Here is a 24,066-nt window from a genome sequence, read left to right on the forward strand (position 1 = left end):
AATGGGCCTGAGATCCTCTCCGACTGTGTGGGTGGACACCCCATTCCAGTGGCGCTGAAGTTCACAGTGGCCCTCAACATCTATGCCTCCGGTTCTTTCCAGGGGTCAGTGGGGGATCTGTGTGGAGTGTCCCGATCAGCTGTCCACAGTTGCATCAAGCTGGTGACAGAAGCTCTGTTCAGGCGGGTAATGACATTTATTCATTCCTGAATGGATGAGACCAGCCAGGCTGAGCGAGCCAGAGTGTTTGCAGCAATTGCGGGATTCCCTCACATCGTGGGAGCAATCGACTACACTCATGTTGCTATCAAGATGCCAGCAGGTGAGCTAGGTGCCTTTGTCAACAGGAAAGGATTCCACTCAATAACCGCCAAGATAGTTTGTGACCACAAGATGTGCATCCTGCAAGTCTGGGCAAGGCATCCTGGCAGCTCCCATGACACTTACACACTCAGACACTCCCAGGTGCCAAGGCTGTTCACTGCTGCAGCTCGACTGGATGGATGGCTGCTGGGTGACAAGGGCTATCTGTTGAAAAGGTGGCTTATGACAGCTCTCCACTACCCAAGAACAGAGGCAGAGCAGCATTAAAATAGGAGTCATGCCTCCACAAGGTCAGTGACAGAGAAGACCATAGGTCTTCTGGAGGTGCTCTTCCGATGCCTGGACCGTTCAGGGGGTACACTACAATACGCCCCAGAGCGGGTGTCACTGATAGTGGTTGCATACTGCGCTCTCCACAATCTGGCACTGGCAAGAGGGGACCCACTGAAGGAAAAGGATCTTGAGGCAGCTCCACAGGCCATAGAGGATGAATCCAGTGGTGAGTCAGAAGAGGAGCCCAGTGAGGAGCAGGGTGAGGACAGGGAGGCAGACCTCTGGATCCTTCAGGGAGGCAGGGACACCGGACGCCTTGATCCAATGCTCCTTCAACCAGAGACCTGCTTCCACCTCATGCCAGGGCTGCCATCCGTGCAAGATGTCTGAAATGACCCTTTCCTTTGAACCCAAAGACTTCTCATTGCCTATTAGAGCTACTCACATTCAACGTGAGATACTGCCATGCCCTGCACCTACAAAACAAGTGAAGCATACTCAGGCCATTAAGACAAAAGCAAAATTTATTTCATTTTGACACTCACATCAAATGAACAGAATTATATCTGGTGTTAATGGTCACACCAGTAAACATATTAACAAAACATGGCAGAACAGAAGATCACCTGTGAACAGTCCCTTTTGTGCTCATGGTGCCTTAAACTTATGTTTGTAAGTGCTGCGCCTTGCACCCCCACCGCCCGCCCCCCCGCCCCCGCAACCTCCACCCTCCCCCCTCATTGGCAGCGGTATTGGAGGCAGCCTGATGACTGCTGTCTTGTTGGCCTTGTTGGCCTTGATGACCTTGATGGTCGGTCGTCCTCTGGGCAGTGGAGCCTGTGTTGACCCTGCCTGGGAGGGAGCAGCCAGTGCCATGGCTGGCATCTCCTCGGCCCCTGCAGCCTCATCAGATGCCAGTCTTGCCAAGGAGCATAGGAGCTGCTGCTGTCATCCAGAGCCCACAGAGACAACAAGCAGCTTGTGCACCAATGTGAGGTCGCTCTGGACCTCTCTGATTGCCATTGATGGAGGGACTCCTAGCTGGGAAACTGGGTGCCTCATCCCTCTCCTACATGGACACTGACATCCTGAGGTCATTGCCTGTGTGTGAGCTTGCAGGTCCGAGCACAACCCCAGGAACCCCTGATTCATTCCCTGGAGCTGCCTTTCCATGAGGGTCACCACTGCCTCAATGGAGCAGGCATTGCCCTCGGCCATGATGGTCAACGCAGTGTTCATGCTCTGCATGGACTCCTCAACAACGGACAGCATGGCACGCATCCCCTCATGGATCTCTGCCAGATCCTTCCACACATCCTGCTGGACATCCAGCATCTGTCACCTAATGGACGACTCCAGAGGCTCGTCATCTGCCTTCTGTTCAGCATGGTCCTGGTCTCCAACGGTCCTCCAACTGCCGGTACCCTGGGCACTCTCTGCCTCCGCCTGCTCCTCAAGCGAATGTGAAGTGCCCTCAACGCTGTGCACCGAGACACTGGTCAGCGATCTAATGCCCACTGAGGTGCTGGCATCTGCGTTGGTGCCTGGTACAAAGAGCGGGTGTGACACAGGTGCGTGGGGAGCATGGTGATCCTCTGGGGTCAGGGGTAGTCCTCCAGGGTCTGGAGATTCAACGCCTGCTGGTGAACCAGCCTAGCTGAGGAACACCTTGCAGGGCACATCAGAGTCATGGCTGTCGAGCCACAAGGCACTCAGTTCAAGCAGCCAGGGCTCACCCCCTTGGCCAGCTCCAGAGTCATTAACAGTTGCCACTCAGACTCTAACACCCTGAGCTCCGCAGAGGACAGCCAGCCCTTAACACTTCTCCACATTGATCCATGCCAACACGGTACTCACCCTTGCTGAGTGCAGCAGGTCGCTGAACCTTTTGCGGCACTTCACCCACGTGTGCTGCACAACGTTGTGGCTGCTGACCTCAGCTGCCACCTCCTCCCAGGCTTTCTTGGTCCAGTGCAGTGGCCTCCTCCTGCCATCTCTGGGTATGAGAGTGTCCCACCTGACACTGACCTCCTCCACAAGGACTGCGAAGCATTCGCCTGAGAAGCCGGGGTGCAGGGGGGGTGGCCAAGTGCCCTCCCACTTGACGCTTCCTGCTGCTGGTGAGGCCATTGTTCCAGTCTCTGGACTGACTCTAAAGATTCTCCCCTAGCGGCTGCCTTTGCTGGTTTTAAAGTGCCCACTGGGTCGCCATTGGACCCGGCACCCGACAGGTCCCCGCCTGCCCTTTCCCAACCATTCAAAAGACGCGGTTCACACTGGGCCATCCTGTGTGAAATCGCGTTTGCGACCCAACCGCGGCCAAGAGTGGATTCCACATTCACTTCCACTCCTCCCGGCCTGGCGCACGTGCCAAGTGTGAAATTCAGGCCATGATTGTGCCTAAAAAGTGCAGAAACTCCTCAGAACTGCCAAGCTGTCACAAAACTATCAAGCTGTCAAAGAATGGTCAAAGAACTGTCAAGCTGTCAAGGAACTGTCAATAGGTGAATTGGCATGGACTGGGAAAAGGGTGGTGGGTGGGGGCTCATGGGTTGGCATGAGTTGGCACAAAATTGGTATATGGGAATGTGGGGAGCCTAGGGGGTATGAGGTATCCTGGGGTGGGTAGAGAGGCATGGGTTAGCATAGGAAGGATGGGGGGGCCATGAGGGGTAGGTAGAGGGGCAGGTATTGGCATGGGGTCATGAGGGTTCATGGTGGGGGTACGAAATGGCATAGGCTGGCATGGATGGGGCGTGGAGAGTTTAGGGTGGACGAGGGCTGGAGGGCTGTTCTTGTTTTTTCTTTTTTTAATTTAGTTCAACACGGTGCTGGAGCACAGAGATAGGCCTTCCACCAGCCTGCCTGCACACCCGGCAGCCTGCGCACTCGTTCTGTGGGTGGCAGGCCTGAGTTTCAATCCAGCCTGTGCACCCCACCCCCCCACCCCCCAAACGCCCACTCCCCACCTCCCAAATGCCCACCGCCCCCCCAAACGCCCACTGCCCCGCCCCCCCAAACGCCCACCCCCCCACCACCCAAACGGCCACCCTCCACCCCCCGCCTTCACTGCACACCCAACCCGGGAGCAAACATCGGGGCCTTAGTCTTAGAAATATAGCGTGAATCAGATTATAAATCCACAAGATCCCTAGAATGACAATCTAACAATAACTTACAATTATTTAGCATTCAAAAGCCTTTCACAGGAACATGATCAAACAAAATTTCACACAGAGCCACATAAAGATATATTAGGACAGATGACCAAAGGTGGGGTCAAACAGGTTTTAAAGCACATCTGAAAGGTGGACTGAAAGGTGGAGAGACTTAGGAAGGGAATTCCGGAGCTTAGGACCTTGGCCACTGACGGCACACTCAACAGTGATGAAAACTGGGGGATGCACAAGAGCCAGAATTGGAGGTGCGCAGAGATCTTGGAGGATTGTGTAGCTGAAGAAGGCCAAAAAGTTAGATGGATTTTTGTTAGGCAAGGCAGCCTAGAGTTACAGGCGGCAGCAAGGAAGGTGGAGTTGGGACCACAACCAGATCTTATTGAATGGTGGAACAGGCTCGAGGGGCTGATTGGCCTACTCCTGCCCCTGTGTTCCTATAAGATGGGGATGGGCGAGACCATGGAGGGATTTGAAAACAAGAATGAGAATTTTAAAATCGGGGTGACGCCAGATCAGGCCTGGGTGATAGGTCAATGGGATATGATGTGAATTAGGATTCAGGCAGCAGGATTTTGGATGATTTCAGGTTTACAGAGATAAAAGGTGAGAGGTCAGCCAGAACAGCACTGGAAATACTGGGCAGAATTTTCATCTCGGCGGGCGGGCGCGCACCCAACCCGCTCGCATGTGAAATGATTCACGTTGACGTCGGCCGAGCGTCCCGACATCAATGCACACTCTGGCGATATTTCAGTCGGTGGGCGCGTGAGAGAGACGGACCTGCACCCGCCGTTAATTAAGAGGCCAGTTGGGAAGCTCAAAGCGGGTGTCACTGATAGTTGTTGCATACTGCGCTCTCCACAATCTGGCACTGGCAAGGGGGTCCCACTGGAGGAAGAGGATGTTGACGTAGCTCCACAGGCAACAGATGATGAATCCAATAGCAAGTCTGAGGACGAGCATGGTGAGGAGAATGCCGAGGACATGAAGGCAGACCTGGGTAACCTCCAGGGACACCTGGGATGCTTTGATCCAATGTTTCTTCAGCTAGCCTACCAATTAAGAACCAACACCACATGCCAGGGCAGCAGTCTCCATACCCGATTCCAGAGAGGAGCATTTGCTTGGCCACTAAAATACACCCAGTGCCTGTGCAATAAAGGTTCAAGAGACACGTGTCCATCATTAAATATTGGCCTACCCTGCACCTACAAAACAAATGAAGCATACTTAGGCCAATAACATGAAATCAAATCTCTTTTAATGTTGCAAGTGACAGATTCCTGAACTAAGCATTAACCGGTGTTCTTTATCATACCATTAAAAAACTCAAAGCACAGTGGGGAACAAAATATCACCTGTGACCAGCTCGTCTTGTGCTTAAGGTGCTTTAAATTTACGTTTGTGGGTGCTACATTTGGGTGCTCCCTCCCTCGCTGGCACCGGCATTGGAGACAGCCTGCTGACTATACTGTCTTGTTGGCCTCGATGACCTTGGCGGTCGTCCTCTGGCCCGTGGAGCCTGTGCTAGCTCCACCTGGGAGGGAGTGGCCAGTGCCACAGCTGGCATCTCCCCAGTCATCACAGCCTCATCAGATGCCACAGTCGCAGGCAGAGGCGCGGAGAAGCTGCTGCCATCATCCCTGAGAGGAGCCCGCAGAGAAGACAGGCAGCTCATGTGCCAACGTCAGGTCACTTTGGACCTCCTTGCTCACCATCGATGGCCAAACACCTAGCTGGGAGACTGAGTGCCCCACTCATCTCACACAGGGATACTGACCACCCGAGGCCATTGCCTGTGTGAGGGCTTGCAGGTCCGAATGCATCCCCGGGGACCCCTGATTCTGTCACTGGAGTAGATGCTCCATGGGTGTCGCCATTCTTTCCCTGGAGGAGAGGCAGTGTGCTCGGCCATGAGGGTCAACGCAGACGTCATGCTCTGCAGGGACTCCTCTACAACAGAAACCATGGCACACATACCATCATGGATCTCCGCCAGATCCTCCCATACCCCATGCTGGATATCCAGCACCTGCTGCCTAATGGATGATTCCAGAGGCTCATCATCAGTCATTCACTGAGCATCATCCTGGTCTCCCGCAGCCCTCCAACTGCTGGCGCCCTGGGCACTCTTTGCCTCCACCTGCACCTCAAGCAAGTGTGAAGTACCCTCACCGCTGTGCACCAAGATACTAGTCGGCGTTCTACTGCCCACTGAGGTGCTGGTATCTGCACTAGTGCCTACTTGACAGAGTGGGTGTAATGCAGGTGCGTGAGTAGCATGGTGGTCCTCCGGGGTCAGGGGTGGGCCTTCAGGGTCCTCAGTGCAAACACCTGCTGGTGAACCTAAAAGGGAGAAGAAGAACATGTCATTAGTGAGAGTCATCACACTGTCACTGTGCATGCCAGGGACCCTGTGAAATAACGGAAATCTGCATCGTTGTGGCTTCGTCTTTCGATGATCAATGGGGACTCCAGGTTCAAGGCTCACATCAACGAAGAGACTACACTAGAATGGTTGTGCAAGCTGAAATTTTCACCTCAGTGCACTGCACTCTTACCCCAGCCTCAACTGTGGCTGGTTGACCAAGGTGCCTCTTGAGCTCCAAGGCCTCCTGCTCATAGCGGGTGTGGACGAGGAGGTGTGGGGGTCCCCCATCAGTCCTCAACCTCTCAATATTGTTATGGGATGTCTTCTCTTGAAAGGACAGAGGAACATTGATTAGTCCACTTTCTACCTGCAGCGCCATTGCAGCCTGGCCAACCCCACCTGAGGAGCATCTCGCGGGGCACATCCAATTCACCCTCAACCCGCAAGGCACTCAGTCCAAGCAGCCAGGGCTCACACCATTGGCCAACTCCAGCGACATTGACAGGTGCCACTCAGACTCTAACATCCCTGAGCTCGACGGGAGATGGCCAGCCCTTAACTGTTCTCCACACTGACCGATGCCAACACAATATCACCCTTCCTGATCGCAGATCATTGAAGATCTTCTGGCACTGGAGCCAGGTACATTGCTCACCCGGGATGCCACTTCCTCTCATGTTTTCTTGGTGAGGTGCGGTGGCCTCCTCCTCCCGCCTTTGGTACAAGGGTGTCCCTTCTGGCAGCCACCTCCTCCAGGAGGGCAGTGAGGCACTCATCGGAGAAACGTGGGCCGACTGCCCCGCCAACCTCACCTCCCGCATGGATTCTCCTTCCTGGATCGCAGCCATGTCGTTGCTGCAATTCTGACAAGGGCAGCCTCCCTGGGGCTGCCTGGGCCGCTTTTGAATCAGCTGCCAGGTCGCCATTGAACCCGGCGGACAACATGTCCCCCCTCCCCACTTCTCAGAGCTTCCCCAGCCGCTTTTCACACTGGGCGGGGCCCTAATTGGCCCGCCAGCGTGAAATCACCTTCCGGCCTCGATCGCGACGGCAGTCAGCTTCCCGCCTGCCCCCGCCAAGCCCGCCCAACAAAGGCAAAATTGTGCCCACTGTAGTTGAATGCAGAGGTAACAAAGGCATGGATGCGTTCTCCAACAGCAGGTAAGCTGAGCAGTGAGATTCAGTCAGCTCATAATTAGTTCTATGTTTCTAACGACATCTCTGCAACAATATGTAATAATCTTTGTGTTTAATATAAGTTATCCTGCTGGATATGAATAACGAGAGGGAATGCTTTGGTCATCTGCAAGCAGCTTCCGTAATTAGCCTTCCTACAATTCCGTTAGCTGCGTTCATGCGAAAGGCCAGTCAGACAACATTGAGGTAGACAATGCGCCAGCAGGATTCTAAAATAATTACAGATACACAACAATAATTCTTATAATATGGTTAAGTAAATGAACATCAAATAATTAGATTATGGCCCAGCTTCATAGCTGAATTATTTTTGAATTGCATTTCAGCTGCTTTTGCAGGATCCTTGCTGTACTCTCCTCACTTGAGACATTTTACATGTATTGTTGTACGAGCAGCTGCAGTAACTTTATAGACAGTTGTATAGGCTGTAACACTTTACAGGGTTAGGGTCAACTATATGTGGTGCCTTTCACCACTAGGATCGTAATTTTGAATCTAAACCATGCTGATAGTGGTGAACCCAGCCCCGAGCCCCCAGCGTAACATTCAACCCATAGAGACCTGGGTTTGTACTTTAAAGATTACAGGGGGCAAGTTGAGAAAGCTGTTTAAAAGGCATATGAGATTCTTGACTTTATAAACAAAGATGTGGTTAGGCCTCAGCTGGAGTACTGTGTCCAATTCTAGGTCCCACACTTTGAGAAGGATGTGAAAGCCTTAGAGAGGGTCCAGAGAAGATTTACTAGAATGGTACCAGGGATGAACACGAATTAGGAACAGGAGTAGGCCACTTGGCCCTTCAAACCTGCTCCACCATTCAATCAGATCATGGCTGATCTGATTGTAGCTTCCCCCCTAACCTCGATAATCTTTCACCCCCTTGTTTATCAAGAATCTATCTACCTCTGCCTTAAAAATATTCAAAGACTCTGCTTCCACCGTCTTTTGAGGAGAGAGTTCCAAAGACTCACTACCCTCTGAGAGAAAAAGTTTCTCCTCATCTCTGTCTTAAATGGGCAACCCCTATTTTTAAACAGTGACCCCTAGCTCTAGATTCTCCCTCAAGAGGAAACATCCTCTCCACATCCACCCTGTCAAGACCCCTCAGGAGGTTTCAATCATGTTGCCTTTTACTCGTCTAAACCCCAGTGGATACAAGCCTAGACTGTCCAACCTTTCCTCATAAGACAACTTGCCCATTCCTGGTAGGGTGGAGGATTTTGGTTATGTGGAGCGATTGGAGAAGCTGGACCAGTTCTCCTAGAGCAGAGAAGGTTAAGGGGAGAATTTGTAAAGGTGTTCAAAATCATGGCGGGTTTAAGAAGGGTTTTGATAGAGTGAATAAACATAAACTATTTCCACTGGCAGAAGGATCAGTAACCAGAGGTAACTGGCAAATGAACCATAGAGCAGAATCATCGGTGCCCGTTGGCATCAAGCGTGTTTGGTGGCGTGAGTGGACTATATGGCGAGAAGGCCAAAAATCAGTTTCACCATGCCGCGAAGCCAGTTTGCGATCACCTGCTCCGCCTGCCGATGATGGGGCGTGTTCCCTGCCATCGGACTTCGGGAACCTCATTGTAATGCATCAGCATATCATTATAAGACCTGGCCTCTGGCCTCATACTACCACCCCACCACTCACCACCATAACGGCCCCCCCCCCCCCCCCCCCCCCCCACCCCCGCCAAACGCCCCCCCCCCCCCCCCCCCCAACCCAGCTGGATCGTCCACCCATGTCAGTGGAAAAAACATGCCAGTGCAAAACACGTCTTGACAACTATGACGTGCAAAAGCCAGGACTTATCGCCAGGGCCTTGCTCACATCACGGACATCCAAGGAGCAGAAGATGCTGGAGCCCAACAGCAATGGCACACTGGAGGAATGTCCATGGCATGCTGGGTGGATTCTCATGGCCCTGCTGCAAAGTGGATCACGGAAGTTGGAAAGTCACCGTTGATGCTCACAATGGATGATGATCAAGGGGGTGGGAGAGGAAGGACTAGGATTGACTGGGACAGGAAGAGGTGACAGGTGGATGGGGGTGAGGTTGGGAGGGGGAGAATGAAGGTGTTGGGGGGTTGAAGTTTGGAGGGGGAGAATGAAGGTGTTAGGGGGTGAGGTTGGGAGGGGGAATGAAGGTGTCAGGGGGTAAGGAGTACGGGGAGGAAGTAATGGGGAAGAAGATGGTAACTGAGGAGGTAGGTATCGGGGGGGGGGGTGGGGGGAGGTGGTGGAAGGTGTAACGGAAGGCGTCCAGGGGGAGGAAGGAGTGGGGAGAGGAGAGGAAGTCCAGGAGGAGGAAGGAATGCAGAAATGGGAGGGAATAAGGGTGGAAGAAGAAGTAAGGTTGAAGGAAGGAGTCAGGAATGGGGAAGGAGTAAAGCTGAGGGAAGAAGTGAGGGCATCTGAGGGAGTCTGGAAGAGGGAAGGAGTAAGGCTGGAGGAAGAAGTGAGACTGGAGGAAGAGGTAAAGCTGGAGGAAGGCATTGGGAAGGTAGAAGGACTAAGGGTGGCGGAAGAAGTAAGTGTGTCTGAGGGAGTCAGGAAGGGGAGGGATTAAATTGTGGGGGGGGGGGGAAGGGCTTCTGGGGGAGAAGGGTTCCAGGGGGAAAGGGTCCAAAGGGGGAATGTCCAGCTGAATGTTCAAGGGAAGGTTCTGATGGGTCATTGACTGCCTCCTGGGGAGCGAATTGAGAATGGGCATGGTATGAGGAAATAGTGAGAATGACCAAGAGCAGAGTGAGGCGGTAGGGTGGAAGGGTGAGAGTTCATTGGTAGTGGTAGAGGGGACTGCGAGGAAGGTTGGTGGGGACTCGGAGGCAGGCACGGGCCATGGGGGTGGGAAGGAGGATGTTGGGGAGATGAATGTAGATGGGGGTTGAATTTTCGGGAAGGAAGAGAACGTGCACATTCACTTGGACATCCCCAAAGGAAAAGGGTTGTGGCTGGTCGGTCATGGAGGGGACGTCAGGGGGGTCAACTGTGATGGGGAAAGCAAATGGATGATTGGGGGAGGGGAAAAGATGGGGGAGCGCACAAAAAACCGAAACCAGACCATGCTGTCCAAATCAGAAGTGAAATGAGAGTCGTGGTGGGCGAGATCAGGTGCTGCATGGGAGTGTGATCAGTGGGTGGGCGGAGATACAGGTCAACTCAAATGGGCAACTGAAAGTGAACCCCAGCAGGCAGCATTGAAAATGTTCAGGAAATTGAGGTGAGTGTGATACATGAAGGATCCATGTGCGTGGGAGAGTGCTTGCACGAGGCTCCGAAAGGCCCTGCCACACACACATTTCTCCCTCCAGAATCACTTGTGGGCCAGCTGTTCCCTCTGTGTGACAGAGGATGAGGTTGAGGGGGTCACAGGCAAAGGGGATTTGGAGGGAGTGGACAGCCTCCGAGATTCCTGAGTGGATGACCCTGGGGTGTCCAGCTGCTGCTCCTCCTCCCTTCAGGTGCCCTGGGGCCCTGCCTGACTCCTTGAGGGGAAGGAGCACCTGGAGGGATGTCGAAGTGCCCCATTTCCCCCTCACATTGCCGCTGCAGGAACTCCCCCATGGCTCCCGCGATGGAGTGCCGGTCTGAGCGCATTCTGCTGGGCCAGGGTCTCCATGGCATTTGCCATCCTCCCCTTGGAGACCTCCATACGTGCACATGTAGGTATCACTTCACCAAAAAGCAGCTGGACGCACTCCTCCAACTCACATGCCACTCTACTGAGTGCTCCCAACAGCTCTGCGTAATGTTCCTCTGCCTACTGCTGAATGTCTGGATGAGCTGGAAGGCCAAATCCAGAGGCTCATCATCTGACTCTGACCTCACTGATGCCTGATCCCCAGTAGTCCTCTGAGTGCTGGGGAGCTCACACGAACCTGCCCCCCCGCCACGGATAGGTGTCATGCGGTGACCACCCGATTATGAATCTGAGCCTGCTCTAGATCTAGGTTCCACATGTCTCTGCACTGGTGTAGGGTGTGGGTAAATGCTCTGGCGAGTCTTTCAGGCTGCATATTTCCAGCTCTTCAGTGGAGGAGGTGTCCTGTTGGCTTTTTTAAAATTCATTCACAAAATATGGGCTTCGCTGGCTGGGACACTATTTATTGCCCATCCCTAGTTGCCCTTGGGAAGGTGCGGTGAGCTGCCTTCTTGAACCACTGCAGAACATGTGCTGTAGGTACACCCACAGTGCTGTTAGGGAGGGAGTTCCAGGATTTTGACCCAGTGCCAGTGAAGGAATGGCAATATATCTCCATGTCAAGATGGTGAGTGACATAGAGGTGACTTCCAGGTGGTGGTGTTCCCATCTATCTGCTGCCCTTGTCCTTCTAGATGGTAGTGGCCATGGGTTTAGAAGGTGAGACTGGAGGTGAGGACGTGGATGGAGCTATGAGAATGGCTGGCTGAGGGTATCACTCGCTTGGCAGAGTTCCCTGTGAACCGAAGTGGAGATAAGTAGTGCATGTCAACAGAGTTAAAAGCAGGAGAGAGAGTACTCACATTTGCGTTGAGAGGGTGATGATGTGATGCAAGATCCTCACGAGGGTGTTCGTCACCAACCTCATCATCACCACAGTCCACATCCTCACCAGTCAGTGTGATGGCACGCTCCTCAAAGTGAGTGAGGGGCCTAATGTGAGCCACTCTACCCTGGGTCTGGGACATCTTCCTGCTGATGTGAGCAGGTTCTCCTGCATGAAAATAGATGGAGAAAGTGTAAGCAGGACACTTGGCACTGCATGGAATCTTTGTGTGGTGAGCGGAACCATGGACAGGATGAGGACACGAGCTCGAGAGGATATGAGCCTGATGGAGATGTGAGGGTGTGTGTGAGAGTTAGTGGTGTTGTCCCTTGAGGTGTGAGATCCCTGTGGATGTGTGATGGGTTTGTGAGCATGTGAGTTGAGAGTGATGAGAAGAGTGAATTACTCTGGCGGAATGGATGAAACCATTCATCCTTCTTCGGCACTGGGTGGCTGTCCTCTTTTGCAGGGCATTGGCACTGACCACTGCTGCCACCGCCTCCCAAGCCAGATTAGTGAGGTTGTTGCCCATCCTGTGGCCAGAGTGGGGGTAGAGGACATCACGGCGGGCCTCCACTGTGTCCAAAAGGCGCTGGAGGGACAGGTCATTGAACCTGGGGGCTGCAGTCATTTTGCCTTTCAGGGCCATGTCTTCTTTGCAGCAGTCGTGGGCAGGAAGCACAAGAAGTGAGCGCGTGGCTGGACTTTAAATATCGTGCCCGGCATGATGAAGTGTGAGGTGATGCCATGGTGGGTGAAGGAGAGCCTGCCCACCATCAAAATGGCGTGTTTCTCAGGAATGCATAATTAATGCGGCGGGTTTGGGATGATACGGCATGAAAAGCCGCCATTGTGGCTGGCGGCTAAAACAATGCCCACTACTGCACTTAGTACAAACGTGGGATGATTCTGCCCAAAGGCAATATGAGGAGTTTTTCTTTTGTGCAGCAGGTTGTGATCTGGAATGCGCTCCCTATAAGGGTGATGCAAATACATTCAATAATGAATTGGTACGTACTTGAAGGGGAGAATGTTGACGGGATGTGGGGAAAGGGTAGGGGAATTGGACTAATTGGATAGCTCTTTCAAAGAGTCAGCATAAGCACAATGGGCTGAATGGCTTCTTTGAGTGCTGTATCATTCTATGATTCTATGCTCTCTAACAGAAGCATTTTGATCTGTATCTACTTTGATCTGGGAGTGTTTGACACTGTCCTGGGGGTGGGGGAAGGAGAAATTCAATTGCAGCGGCGGGAATGGCCTGCAGAATGGGTGGTATTGGATCGGATCCATGTTATAAACCCTATCTGATTTTCCATTTTAGTGTTGTCGAAGGAAGTGACTCTTCAATTCACGCCAACATGGCGTGACAGCTTTTAGTCAAGTAGGCCAATTATTCAGGTAATTTCTGAGGCGCACTTATTTAAAGACAGGACCAATGAAGTCTGCATTTCTGCCTCCTTATCAGAGCTAGGGCCTGGTTATGCCCACCAGCCAGCTATCTTCTGGACCACCCACACAAGTTCCCACTCACTAGTGCCAAGTGATCCACCCAGTGCATCTTTCTATGTCACTCTTTCTCTTATATCTGACTGCCAGCTTGTGCTTGGGAAGGGTGGAGCGAGAGAGAGTCCATCTTTGCAAGGGTGATTTTCTCCATCTCTTTCACAGCAGAGTCAAAGTCATAGGATGCAACCAAAAAAGAAGGATAAGGGTCACGAAATTACAAGTTTACCTAGTTGTACATGAGTGCAGCACAATGCAATACTGCCACACTGCCTGTATGTGTGTTTGCTTGTAGAAAGAGAAAAGATGTGAGAAGAACACAGACAGCCTGGTGTACTTAGCCTCCAGCCTCACCACCCATGATGTTTCTCCTGCTGCCTGCCTCAGGCTTCCCCTTTCATCTGAGTGAGAACTAGTACAGCACCTGGCCCTCTCCCCAGTCTGCTCAGCTCTCTTTTGTTGTGAGCCCATTTGCTCTGCAGCAAGTGTAGGAGTGAAGTAATGTATAATTCTTGCAAAGAGTTGCACAGACCTGTGAGGCAGCTTTATATGATGTGCATGCTGAGAAGGGAAAGCAGCAGGTTGTGAGTAAAATGGGAAAGTGGTAATGCTGAAGATAGCAATTCAATGTGATTGTGAAAATAGCAGGAGAATGAAATACTTCTGAGTGGTTACCAAGTAAAAGCAGAATGCTGTCTGTGCCTTTTGACTCATAGACATTTACAGCACAGAAGGAGGCCATTCGGCCCATCATGTCCATGCCAGTCAACAAAGATCTGACTACACTAATCCCATTTTCCAGTGCTTGGCTCATATCCCTGGAGGCTATGGATATCTAAATATTTCTTAAATGTTAGGAGTGTTTCTGACTCAACCACCCTTTGTGAGCAATCAAGTGTGTGCTCAGAATAGGATGGCAGCCTTCTGTCTTGTAAAGTGATGTTTTGCGCTGTGGTGGTCAACTCTGTGTTAAGCATTGCCTGGTGTGACTCAGGAGGCCCACTCATGGCAGTCTCTACCACACTTGCTGCAGATGAAGATCAAGAAGGTCCACGACTTGCTGGCCTCTGTTTTCTTTGGGCCCTCTTCTCAGCCAACTGAATTTTTTGTTTCTGCTCACCTCTTTCAATGCCCTTCCAAATAGTCAAACTCCAGAGGTCACGGCTGTCAGCAGCTGTCTTCTAGTTGCCAGTGTCAATGTCTGTCATCTTCATATTTTGCTTGCAGGAGTTCTTGTAGAAGAGGTATGGACACCAAGGAGGTTGTGACCCAGTGGCCAGTTCATCATACAGAAAGGACTTTGGGTATATGGCCATCATCCATCTGATGAAGGTGGCTGGGCCAGCGCAGATGTCAATGGCTTCTCAATGAATTTATGCTGATTGAATTAGCGTGCTCTTGGATCTCTGAGTTGGTGACATTGTCCTGCCAAGAGATATCAGGGTATGTCTGAGACAGTGAAGATAGAAACTGTTCAGCCTTTTCTCCTGCCTAGGCCAAACTCTTTACAGGTATTAGAGAGTCTCTTTGTCACTGAAAGTGTTCCTTGTTATGAAATGCTAATGAGGCATCGTCAGCATGGAGCAACTCTGATGGGGACTTGGCCCACCTTTGTCTTGGATCTCAGGGGAGCGAAGCTGAACAGCTTTCTGTCAGTTCTGGTATGTAAGTAGACACCTTCTGTGGATGACCTGAAGGCATATGACAGCAGCAAAGAGAAGAATATTCCAAAGAGTGTTGATGCCAGAACACAACCCTGTTAGACCTCACTACAAATCTCAAAGGGTTCTGTCCAGAAGTCCCATCCTGGCAGATCTTAGCCATCACGTTGTTATGGAAAGAGGAGACCACATTGAGCAGCTTCAGTGGATAAGCAATTTTCTCCAGCAGCTTAGATAGACCGCCTCCACTCACCTGGTTGAATGCCTTGGTGAGATTGATGAAGGCAATAAATAGTCGCCTCCTTTGTTCATGGCATTTCCCTTGCAGCTTCTGTATTGAGATGATAACGTCAATTGTAGACCTTCCAGTTCTGAAACCACACTGGGTTCAATATCCAACTCTGCCATGACAGACAGGCTTTCTATGGTGCCCAGAACTTCCTCGGTGACAGTTTTCTCCTTAGAGTACAACTCACAGTAGTATTACACCATCTTTTCAGCTGTTTAATACAAGAGGTTATTACATAACCTTTGTTTTCATGGAGCTGTTTGTTGATGGGCTTGTTGCCTTTTTCAGCCCTTAATTCTTGCCCCTAGCATTTCCTGTGTGGAAGGACATCTGGATATTCTGGCAGAGTTATAACCAGTACCCATTGGCGCACCATCTAGCAGTCTGTTGGACTTTACTTTGAGCAGCTCTTAGTGCAGTCAGAGTCTTCTGTCTTGGATCTCTCTTGTAATTAATGAGAGTGGACTGCTTGGCTTCGATGACAGGTTCCATCACAGTGATATTGACCTCGAACCAGTCAGCATTTTTCTTCTCTTGCATCCCATATGTTGAGGATGTGGTATTGTCGATGGTGTCTCAAAGTATATTCCATTTCGCTTCTGCACTCTGTGTGGGAATGTCAGACAGCACCCATTAATCGAGTCAAGGAACTGTTGGTATTTACCTGGGTAGACAATATGGCTGACATTGATACAGGGACGGCATTTCTGCTTTGAATGAAAAACTTCAAGGGTTGCAAGCTAATCATGGTGCACACCAGGGAATGATCTGTATCACAGTCCGTGCTGTGGTAGCTACGCGTGTTGAGAATGCTGTTGAGAGAGTCACATCAGGTGATGATCAGGCCCAGCTGGTGCCCTGATCTTGGATGTCTCCAGGGCACCTTGTGACATGACGTGTTCTGAAAGAAGGTATTAGTTACACAAAGCTTGTAGTAGCAGCAAAGCTCAATTAGACTCTGTCCATAACTTGAGAACTGCTGCAAAAAAGAGACATGCTGTCGCAACTTTTTGTCCTGCGTTCATCAGAACAGATGGAAGAATATCAAATTTTAAAGGTAACAACAATTTACACTGCATTGGAAAGGGTGCTGATTGGTTGGTAAGTTGACCCTGAAGCGTTGCCATGGAGAATGCATCAGGGAATCATTGTACCCCATGTTTTTGTTTTTTGAAAAAGGCACAATGTCAGGACACATTCTTCATGTTTGCATAGGACAGAGCCCTATGTACGAATATATGTAGCTTCTAGCAAGCGTAAGTGAACTACATTGTGAGCCCGACTGATAATCTTAAATTGGTTGTTAATGTAAATATTCAGACATTTGGGATTGTTCAGTAAGTGCTGTCCAATTGTGGAATCACATCTGATCTGATCTGATCACAATGTTTCGCACTGGCTTGGTTGCAAGAGTTGCTGGAAATATGACATATTTAGACATCAGTCCACCTATGGGCTCCACTCCAGATTTTTTTGTCAGGGTTTACTTCCTTAGCCTTCAACTCTCCTGAGGTACCCAGAAGGCAGTTTAGCTGGGAGTTTGGATCATGACTGCCACAGCGTGTGCACGTGCCAGCGGCCCTGCACACTGCATGTCTGGAGGCCAAACCCCCTCCGAGTTTCTCTAAAGTTTAGCAAAGGACCCAGTTTCTTTATGTTGCCATGAAGAGGCACTGCTGAGGACTTGCCGATGGAGAGGCTGTGTACTAACAAGGAGAGACTTACATATTTGGCTCTCTTTTTTGCATTGTTGCCAGCCAGCAGTGTAGGCTGAAAATGAAAAGCAAACTAGCACACAATAGTGGAAAGCATGCTAACTCTTTTCACCCACAAAGTAAATGCATCATATAAATCTGTTGGATACACGTGCTTAGAATTAAAGGAGAGTGATTAGAAAATAAACATGTGGAGGTGGGGAGGGAATTGTTTGGGGTGTTCAGCGGCGCTAGATGGGGGAAGCACCATGAAAAGGCTTCATCATGAACAAAAGAGGTAATAAGACATCATTTGTACCTTTGCCATCTGGGTAAAGCCAATGAGTTCATTGTGTCACTGCACCCATGCCCCGGGAATGGTGCTTCTGACATTGATGTTCTAGCTATTTATTTCTAGGCCTGCTGCAGCATTTGCTTGTGCACGATTTTGCCTTTGATAGGGAAAAGAGTGTATCCCCAGCTCCTCCTTTGACCCAGAAGGACCGCCACTGCTGCCTCATTGAACCTGGGAGGCCTTACAAGGGTAATTCTTCACGGAAAACAACATCCAAAAAAATGTTCAAAATGAATGCATGGTTAAACTTAAAGTCCTTCAATTAATACGCATACAGCTCACTCTTGAATTTTAAATGAAGCCCAACCTTCAAAATAATTCGGTCTCTTCCAAATGTGCCCCAGTCACCCTGTCCACCACTTATCGGATTTTCACCGTACAAGAAAATCGACCCCAGAGTCTTGACAATTGGCAACTGACACCTTCTGAACAAAGGCCTCCCAATTTCTCCCCATTTAACCAAAAGCCCACTTTATATTGATTAAACCATCCATTTTTTTAAACCTACTTTTCCTTCAAAAAAATATTCTGGATGTGACTCAGTCTTATCAAAACGACCAGAATCATCACTTGATATTCGCAGTGTGCACTATGTGCCTGCTTCACTTCTCAGGAAAAATGAATGCCTTTCATTGAAATTAATAAACACTATTTTTTTTTTAACAGAGCGACAGGATTCGGATTCTTGAATGCCCTGTGTAAAGCAGCAACTGTACTCGGAAATCTCATTTTTGGTTCTTTGGTTGGTATAACCAAAGCAATCCCGATCCTGCTGGCATCCACTGTCCTTGTCTGCGGAGGCCTTATGGGACTCCGGCTTCCTGATACAAGAAACCAGGTGCTCATGTGATTAGGTAAAGCCATCTGATGGATTTTTAGTTGGCCAGTGGCAGTGGTCAAGTGAGAGATTTGAATAAAAAAGCCTGTAGTGTAAGAAAAAGTAGTGTCACACACAAGTACGTCTGCTGGTTCTTTGCTTTCCCTGAAGATTCCTTCCTATATCCTTGAACTGTACGCACTCTTACTTCATTTAAAGTCATGTGATCAATGATGCTGCAGAACGCACATACACAATCGTTTGTATGGCTGAGAGAGCATAAAGAAGGAATGGTGAATCTGTTCCGACAGCAGGTTTTTATGGAGTGTGTGACCGTTATTCAGGTTTATCCACCCTTCCATCACTTTAAACCAATGTAAAACAATAAATCAGCCAATGCATCAAATCAGTAAAGTTCTGAAGCAAGTCTAGAAGCAAACAATGAGATGCCATTATTCCTAATAGTGTTTGCAACAGCCATGATGTGAAATTATTCCATTCCTTTAACATTGACTAAATCAGTTTTTTCAGTTGTTTTTCAAAAAATGTTAACTTCCGCGGACAATGTTTTGTTTAAGTGGGAATAGAGAAGACTGTAATTGCAATGCAGAAATTGATTTCCAACTGTAGCCCATTTCTTACTATCACTTTAAAACTGCATACAAGCTCACCTAATGATGAATCAAAATAGCAGTGTCCCACAGAAAAGAAAACTAGTCTCTCGCATTTCCACTTGTCCTTTAATATTTTCATTTATAAATACATTTAATAACGATGCTACAAAACAACAGACACTTCAAGGAAGTAATTTATTGTACAGAGATTTGAGACATTACAAAAGGAGAGAGCTGTACAATTGTCAGTAATATTATACTGATTATACAACATTAAAAAGTTTAAACTGTAAATGCACTAAAAATGTCATTTTAAACAAGAATGTACAGAATCATTCAAGTAGTTATGTTAATTTTGCATACTTTTATACCATTTCATTTGAAAAGAATATCTTTAATTTACTAAAATCAAGGATTTTTAAAAATCACTGGTTAAGGAACCAAAACCCTATAGAGTGTCCATTTGTTTATTTGAAACCTGAATGGCCTTTGACCTCATGTTTGCCTGTAAAATATGCATTGTGCCTATTGTAGCTTGCATTACATATAAAATATTATTTCCATTGCAATTGTAAATGCCAGTGCTGAATATTAATGTTCGTACAATTTAAAGTTGATCTGGTCATTATTCAAATAGGAACTATTTCCTGTCTTGTTTTAATTCCTTGTATTTAACTATCTTTGCATAGTTTTGTGATGAATTGTCAAACATGGGCTAGGAATTTCCTTGGAGCTGTGGCTATAACATATAAGTGTGGCAGAAAGCGCAGGAGCCAGAGCAGCTGTGGGAAGATTCCCAGCCATTGTTTTGTATTTCCCAAACCAATCCTTCCATTAAGTAAACACAGCTGGTGATCAGGTTTGGACTTCCTCCTTTTATATCATATTGTAGTATATTTTTCTCTACCCGTTAGTTTCACTAAAAAATAGATGTGAAGATAAAGTGGTGTAACCTTTCTACTATAATTAGCAAATGGAGGAAAATCTAACTCGTTTATAGCATGATATTGATATCACCTTAATAAATTGAGCTTTTTTAATTGTCTGGGGAGGAGGAAACCTTCTTTTGTTCATTATTTTTCCATTCAATACAACAACAAACAGCTTGCATTTATATATCACCATTAGCGTAGTAAAAACATCCCAAGGCACTACATCAATAAGTTATCAAATAAAAATATTGACAATAGAAATGAATGCATTTTGGAACTAATTTGCTGGAATTTTAACTTTGGTGGGGCTTGAAACATTTAGTATCAGATCATCTGTCCATCATAAACCACTTTTCCCCTTACGCCAATTCTCCTTTTCAGTGATGCGAATGGAATGAAAATATCAGGTGGAGCATATAACAGCTCAATGGGATATTTTGCTGATCAGTTGCCATAGTTTGTTGGACCTTTCTAGTCCTCTTGGGAATTTTTTATTTAACCACATTCTTCCAGTGAGAGCTACAGCCACCAAATTTCTGCTGGTAATTTACAGTTACAATTTTTCAATAATTTTCTTGTATTTTAGAATTGTAAAAAGGACTGGGTTAATGGGCTGAACTTTCAACTTCAGTAGGGAAGCATTCTGTTTCCTTAGCTTGGACTCTCACAGGCATTTTGAGGATTACTTTGCAAAGATTCTTTTAATGACAAGTGAACTTCCTCCCTTTCCGTTGGTCTACTCTGTAACATGTTAACCTGATCAGACGCACCCAGAGCTTGAGCTAAAATGGATTTTTGGGCTTACCTCCCTTGTTATTTATACTTGTATACAAAGATCAAGGGGAAGACAACATTTGTTTAAGTCTGACCTCCAGTGGACAATATAAAAATGGCACCAATTGCTTCAGCATGAAATGAGTTCACCTCAAGATCAACTTGGAGGCAGCACGGTGTTATTTTTTTGGTGAATGTCCTTTGGTGAATGATGAACCAACTTAGTATCCATTCCCACGATTATCAGCTATCACAGTTATCTTTGAGATGAGCAGTTCATAAGAACATATGAAAAGCTAAACATATGTTGAAGTTCATTTGGTAATCCTCCAAAACTCTCATTCTGAATTAGTTTCATTTTGAACCTCCATCATGTTTTCTGCTCAACATTTATTTCCTGGATAATCATTCCTCTATTATAATGGGATCTGTAACAATCCCACTTTATCGTTAAGAAGTTGTGCATTCTTAAAAACTATACACCAGGAACTTAAGATAAAGGTCAAGTTCAAACCTAATCCTTTAAGGAACCAAAATGTGTGAAACCTGCATAGTGGCAAAAACTGACCCAGGAAGTCACAGAGCAGCCAAGGAGATGCTTGCTGTTTCTTTCAGTTCGGGTTGGCAGTTCATTTAGAATTTACATCCTGAGCTGCACAGAACTGAATATCAAGAATGCTCATTCTAAATATTCTAATTAAACAAAAGGATTTTTGCCCTTTTATTTTCAGACTAACGTCTTATAGGATTTGGAATTGTATTCTGACAAACACTTAAAGATGAACATAATTGGCATTATTCTGCAATGTATAATATTTACCTGCCTCTATGTAAAATTGAGAACTTTTTTGTCTGTATCTTCTTCATGTCTTAGTGTTTTAGATATGCGTATGTGTTGTAGGTCTAGTCTGTAACTCTGAGAACTCACTGCAGTTGTTTCTTTGTATTTGTGAACTTGCATCTGTCTCTGCCAGGGCCATCGCCAGAATTTAGTAGGCCAGGGAGACAAAGCTCTTTAGAAAGGCTATAGTTCAGTATAATAGCGCTGAAATTATAACAGTACACAAATTCATAAAATGTATACAACCTGTTCAAGTAATGCATTCTAAAATGTGACACATATGTGATTTGTGAATTCATACACTCTTAAGGAAATAAGGGTCAACAGCTACCAAATATCCAGTAAGGCAAACTATTCACAAATTATATATAACCTCTTTAGATTGTTATAATTTAAATCCAATACTATCTTATAGGATAAATGAAAATCCTATAGGAGTTCTTGTTAATGCCTATGCAGGCTTTATGCCAAAACTTTTGTATATAGATGGATCCATGCAATGCTCCCTTTAGCCTTCTTAGGACATTTTCTACAAGTGTAATTAAAATGGGAAAATAAATGTCTGTAGAGTTTGTTAATCAGAATTCCACTGTAACTGATCATATGTTGTAAGTATTTCAGCACAGTCACTTTACATGCTTCAGAACATAGACTGGTGCAAGATTTCTTGTGGAGCACGAGGGCAACACTTTGTAGACATTTGCTGATAAGGGTGGACAGTAACATTTGTACATTCATGAAAAGGTATTTTGTGTCAATAATCCATTTAGTAGAAAAGGAATATAGTTTAATACAAATATTAGCATAGGCAAAAAAGCAGACTAGATAGGTCTTTTTGTGGAAATCAGGAGATGCAGTTAACCATTATTTGTCATAAATCATAATGCAATTGATTACTGGCAGATGGTAGAGTTTTACCGAATTCATGTTAGTTTTGCTTTTGTAGACTTTAGGATTCATATCATACTTCTCATTTCTAAACAGAGTCATTAATTGGAACAGTGATAACCAGCTAATTAAAACCCATGGTTGACAGCGGACAAGGTATCCCTCTGTCCCATATGAACTATAAAATATTAATGATGTAAACAGTACACTTTATGTTTAACTAAAATGCATGCTCTGTGTATTGTAATATAACCCTGCTCAGGAAGACATACAACCTGCTGAATATTTGCTTCATATATATATATGAGTTCAGGCTACAATTCTGCTATGCTTTCAGTAATAATCTAAATTTTTAAATCTCTATTTCAATTCCCATTTATCTCTTGCAGCATTGCATTCCTGAATCTTTAATATAGTAATTATGATGATTCTAGACACATTTCACTGATCAGAGCTGGCAAATCAAACCTTGACTTTGTAAAGCAGTGGAAATACTGCAGATGCTGGAAATCTGAAATAAAAACAGAAAATGCTGCAAATACTCAGCTGGTCAGGCAGCACCTGTGGACTTAGAAACAGCGTTAACATTTCTTCAGAAGTGACGCTCATTAGATGGCCTGGGAAGCACTGATGTCTGAACTGCCCTACATGCATCAGTTATTCAGGTTATAAAATGACATTTTTGCATTTTGTTACTGAACAATGCTGTATTTAGACAACAACAGGTAATAATTATTTTCATACTTAAATTTTCCCCTTCCTTTGTAAAACTAACTTAAAAGTCTGAATACAAATTCAGAACTCATTTTTCATTTATATCACTCTCCCTCCCCTCACATACATGAATACAATTTTTCTAGACTCTTACTATTCTTTAACGCGGGTTTTAACAGCCAAATATTTGTGCTTTATTACACATTTTAGCATTGCTGGAATAATCAAAAAATAGTTGGCATATAGTCTCGTTCATCAGTTTATTCACATCTACATTTTCATTGAATTTAACACCCTGAAGCAAACATAGGCCGGGGTTCTCTGGCCCCATTGCGGATGAGATGGCGCCCCAGCCAGACATCCATTGACTTGTGGCAGGATTGGAAGATCCTGGTGGCGGGCGGGGGTGGAAAATCCTGCCATGGTCCCTAATTAGTTTGCCCTATTTTTGTAACTTCCAGTCAGCACCTCCCCACAGTGGCACGTTTGAAATCACAAGCTCATCGATATGGGGAAAGTACAGGGACTACCCAGTCACTGCATGACACGGAGCATTCAAGTGAGTTTGCTCCGCGGGCCACACTGCTTGAGATTTTGGCCCCTTGACTAAAAGTTAGGCCTGGAGTAAGGCCTGGATTATCATAAAGCTAATTACATTGGCATTGAAATATCATCATTCCCTGATAAAAGCTAATTCAGATTTCCTTTCTGAAATTGCTAGAGCAATTACACAATAATTTAGAAAGATTTGCTCCCATTTTGCTTCTGTGATTTAAAAGGAAACATTTTTGAGTATTCCCAAACTCGGTTTTTGAAATTCAAATCAATCTTCTTCATTTGAATTGATCTGAAACCATGGCCAGGTTTTAGTTCGTGTGACAGGGGTGCCCCTACACCGCGACCCTCCCCACCCCCCCATTGGTTGGAGAACCGGTGGGAGCCCTGTGTCACTTCAGTGGGGGAGGCCTGATGCGTTAAGTAGCCTCTAGCAGTTAACTGGCTAATGTTGGGCCTCCCAGGCGTCCAAGCCCCGGTGGGGTGGAAACCCTGTCTCCAAGAGCTGCTGGCCCATCAGAGGCGGCAACTGTCCATTGCCAGCAGCGTCACTGGAAGTGG

At 47.2% G+C, this 24,066-nt stretch overlaps 1 protein-coding gene across 3 annotated transcripts in view; it reads left to right on the top strand.

The window, feature by feature from the left end:
- sv2ca (synaptic vesicle glycoprotein 2Ca) overlaps positions 1 to 19,093 on the top strand; it is a 179,360-nt gene extending 160,267 nt beyond the window's left edge. For all 3 annotated transcript variants that reach the window (XM_041186439.1, XM_041186440.1, XM_041186441.1), the window contains one exon: positions 18,037 to 19,093. In XM_041186439.1, the coding sequence (XP_041042373.1) occupies positions 18,037 to 18,220 (184 nt within the window). In that variant the 3' untranslated portion in view covers positions 18,221 to 19,093. The remainder of the gene's footprint in view (positions 1 to 18,036) is intronic.
- Positions 19,094 to 24,066: the final 4,973 nt, after the last annotated feature.

The sequence above is a fragment of the Carcharodon carcharias genome, chromosome 4 (genome assembly GCF_017639515.1).
Source record: "Carcharodon carcharias isolate sCarCar2 chromosome 4, sCarCar2.pri, whole genome shotgun sequence".
Lineage (NCBI taxonomy): Eukaryota > Metazoa > Chordata > Chondrichthyes > Lamniformes > Lamnidae > Carcharodon > Carcharodon carcharias.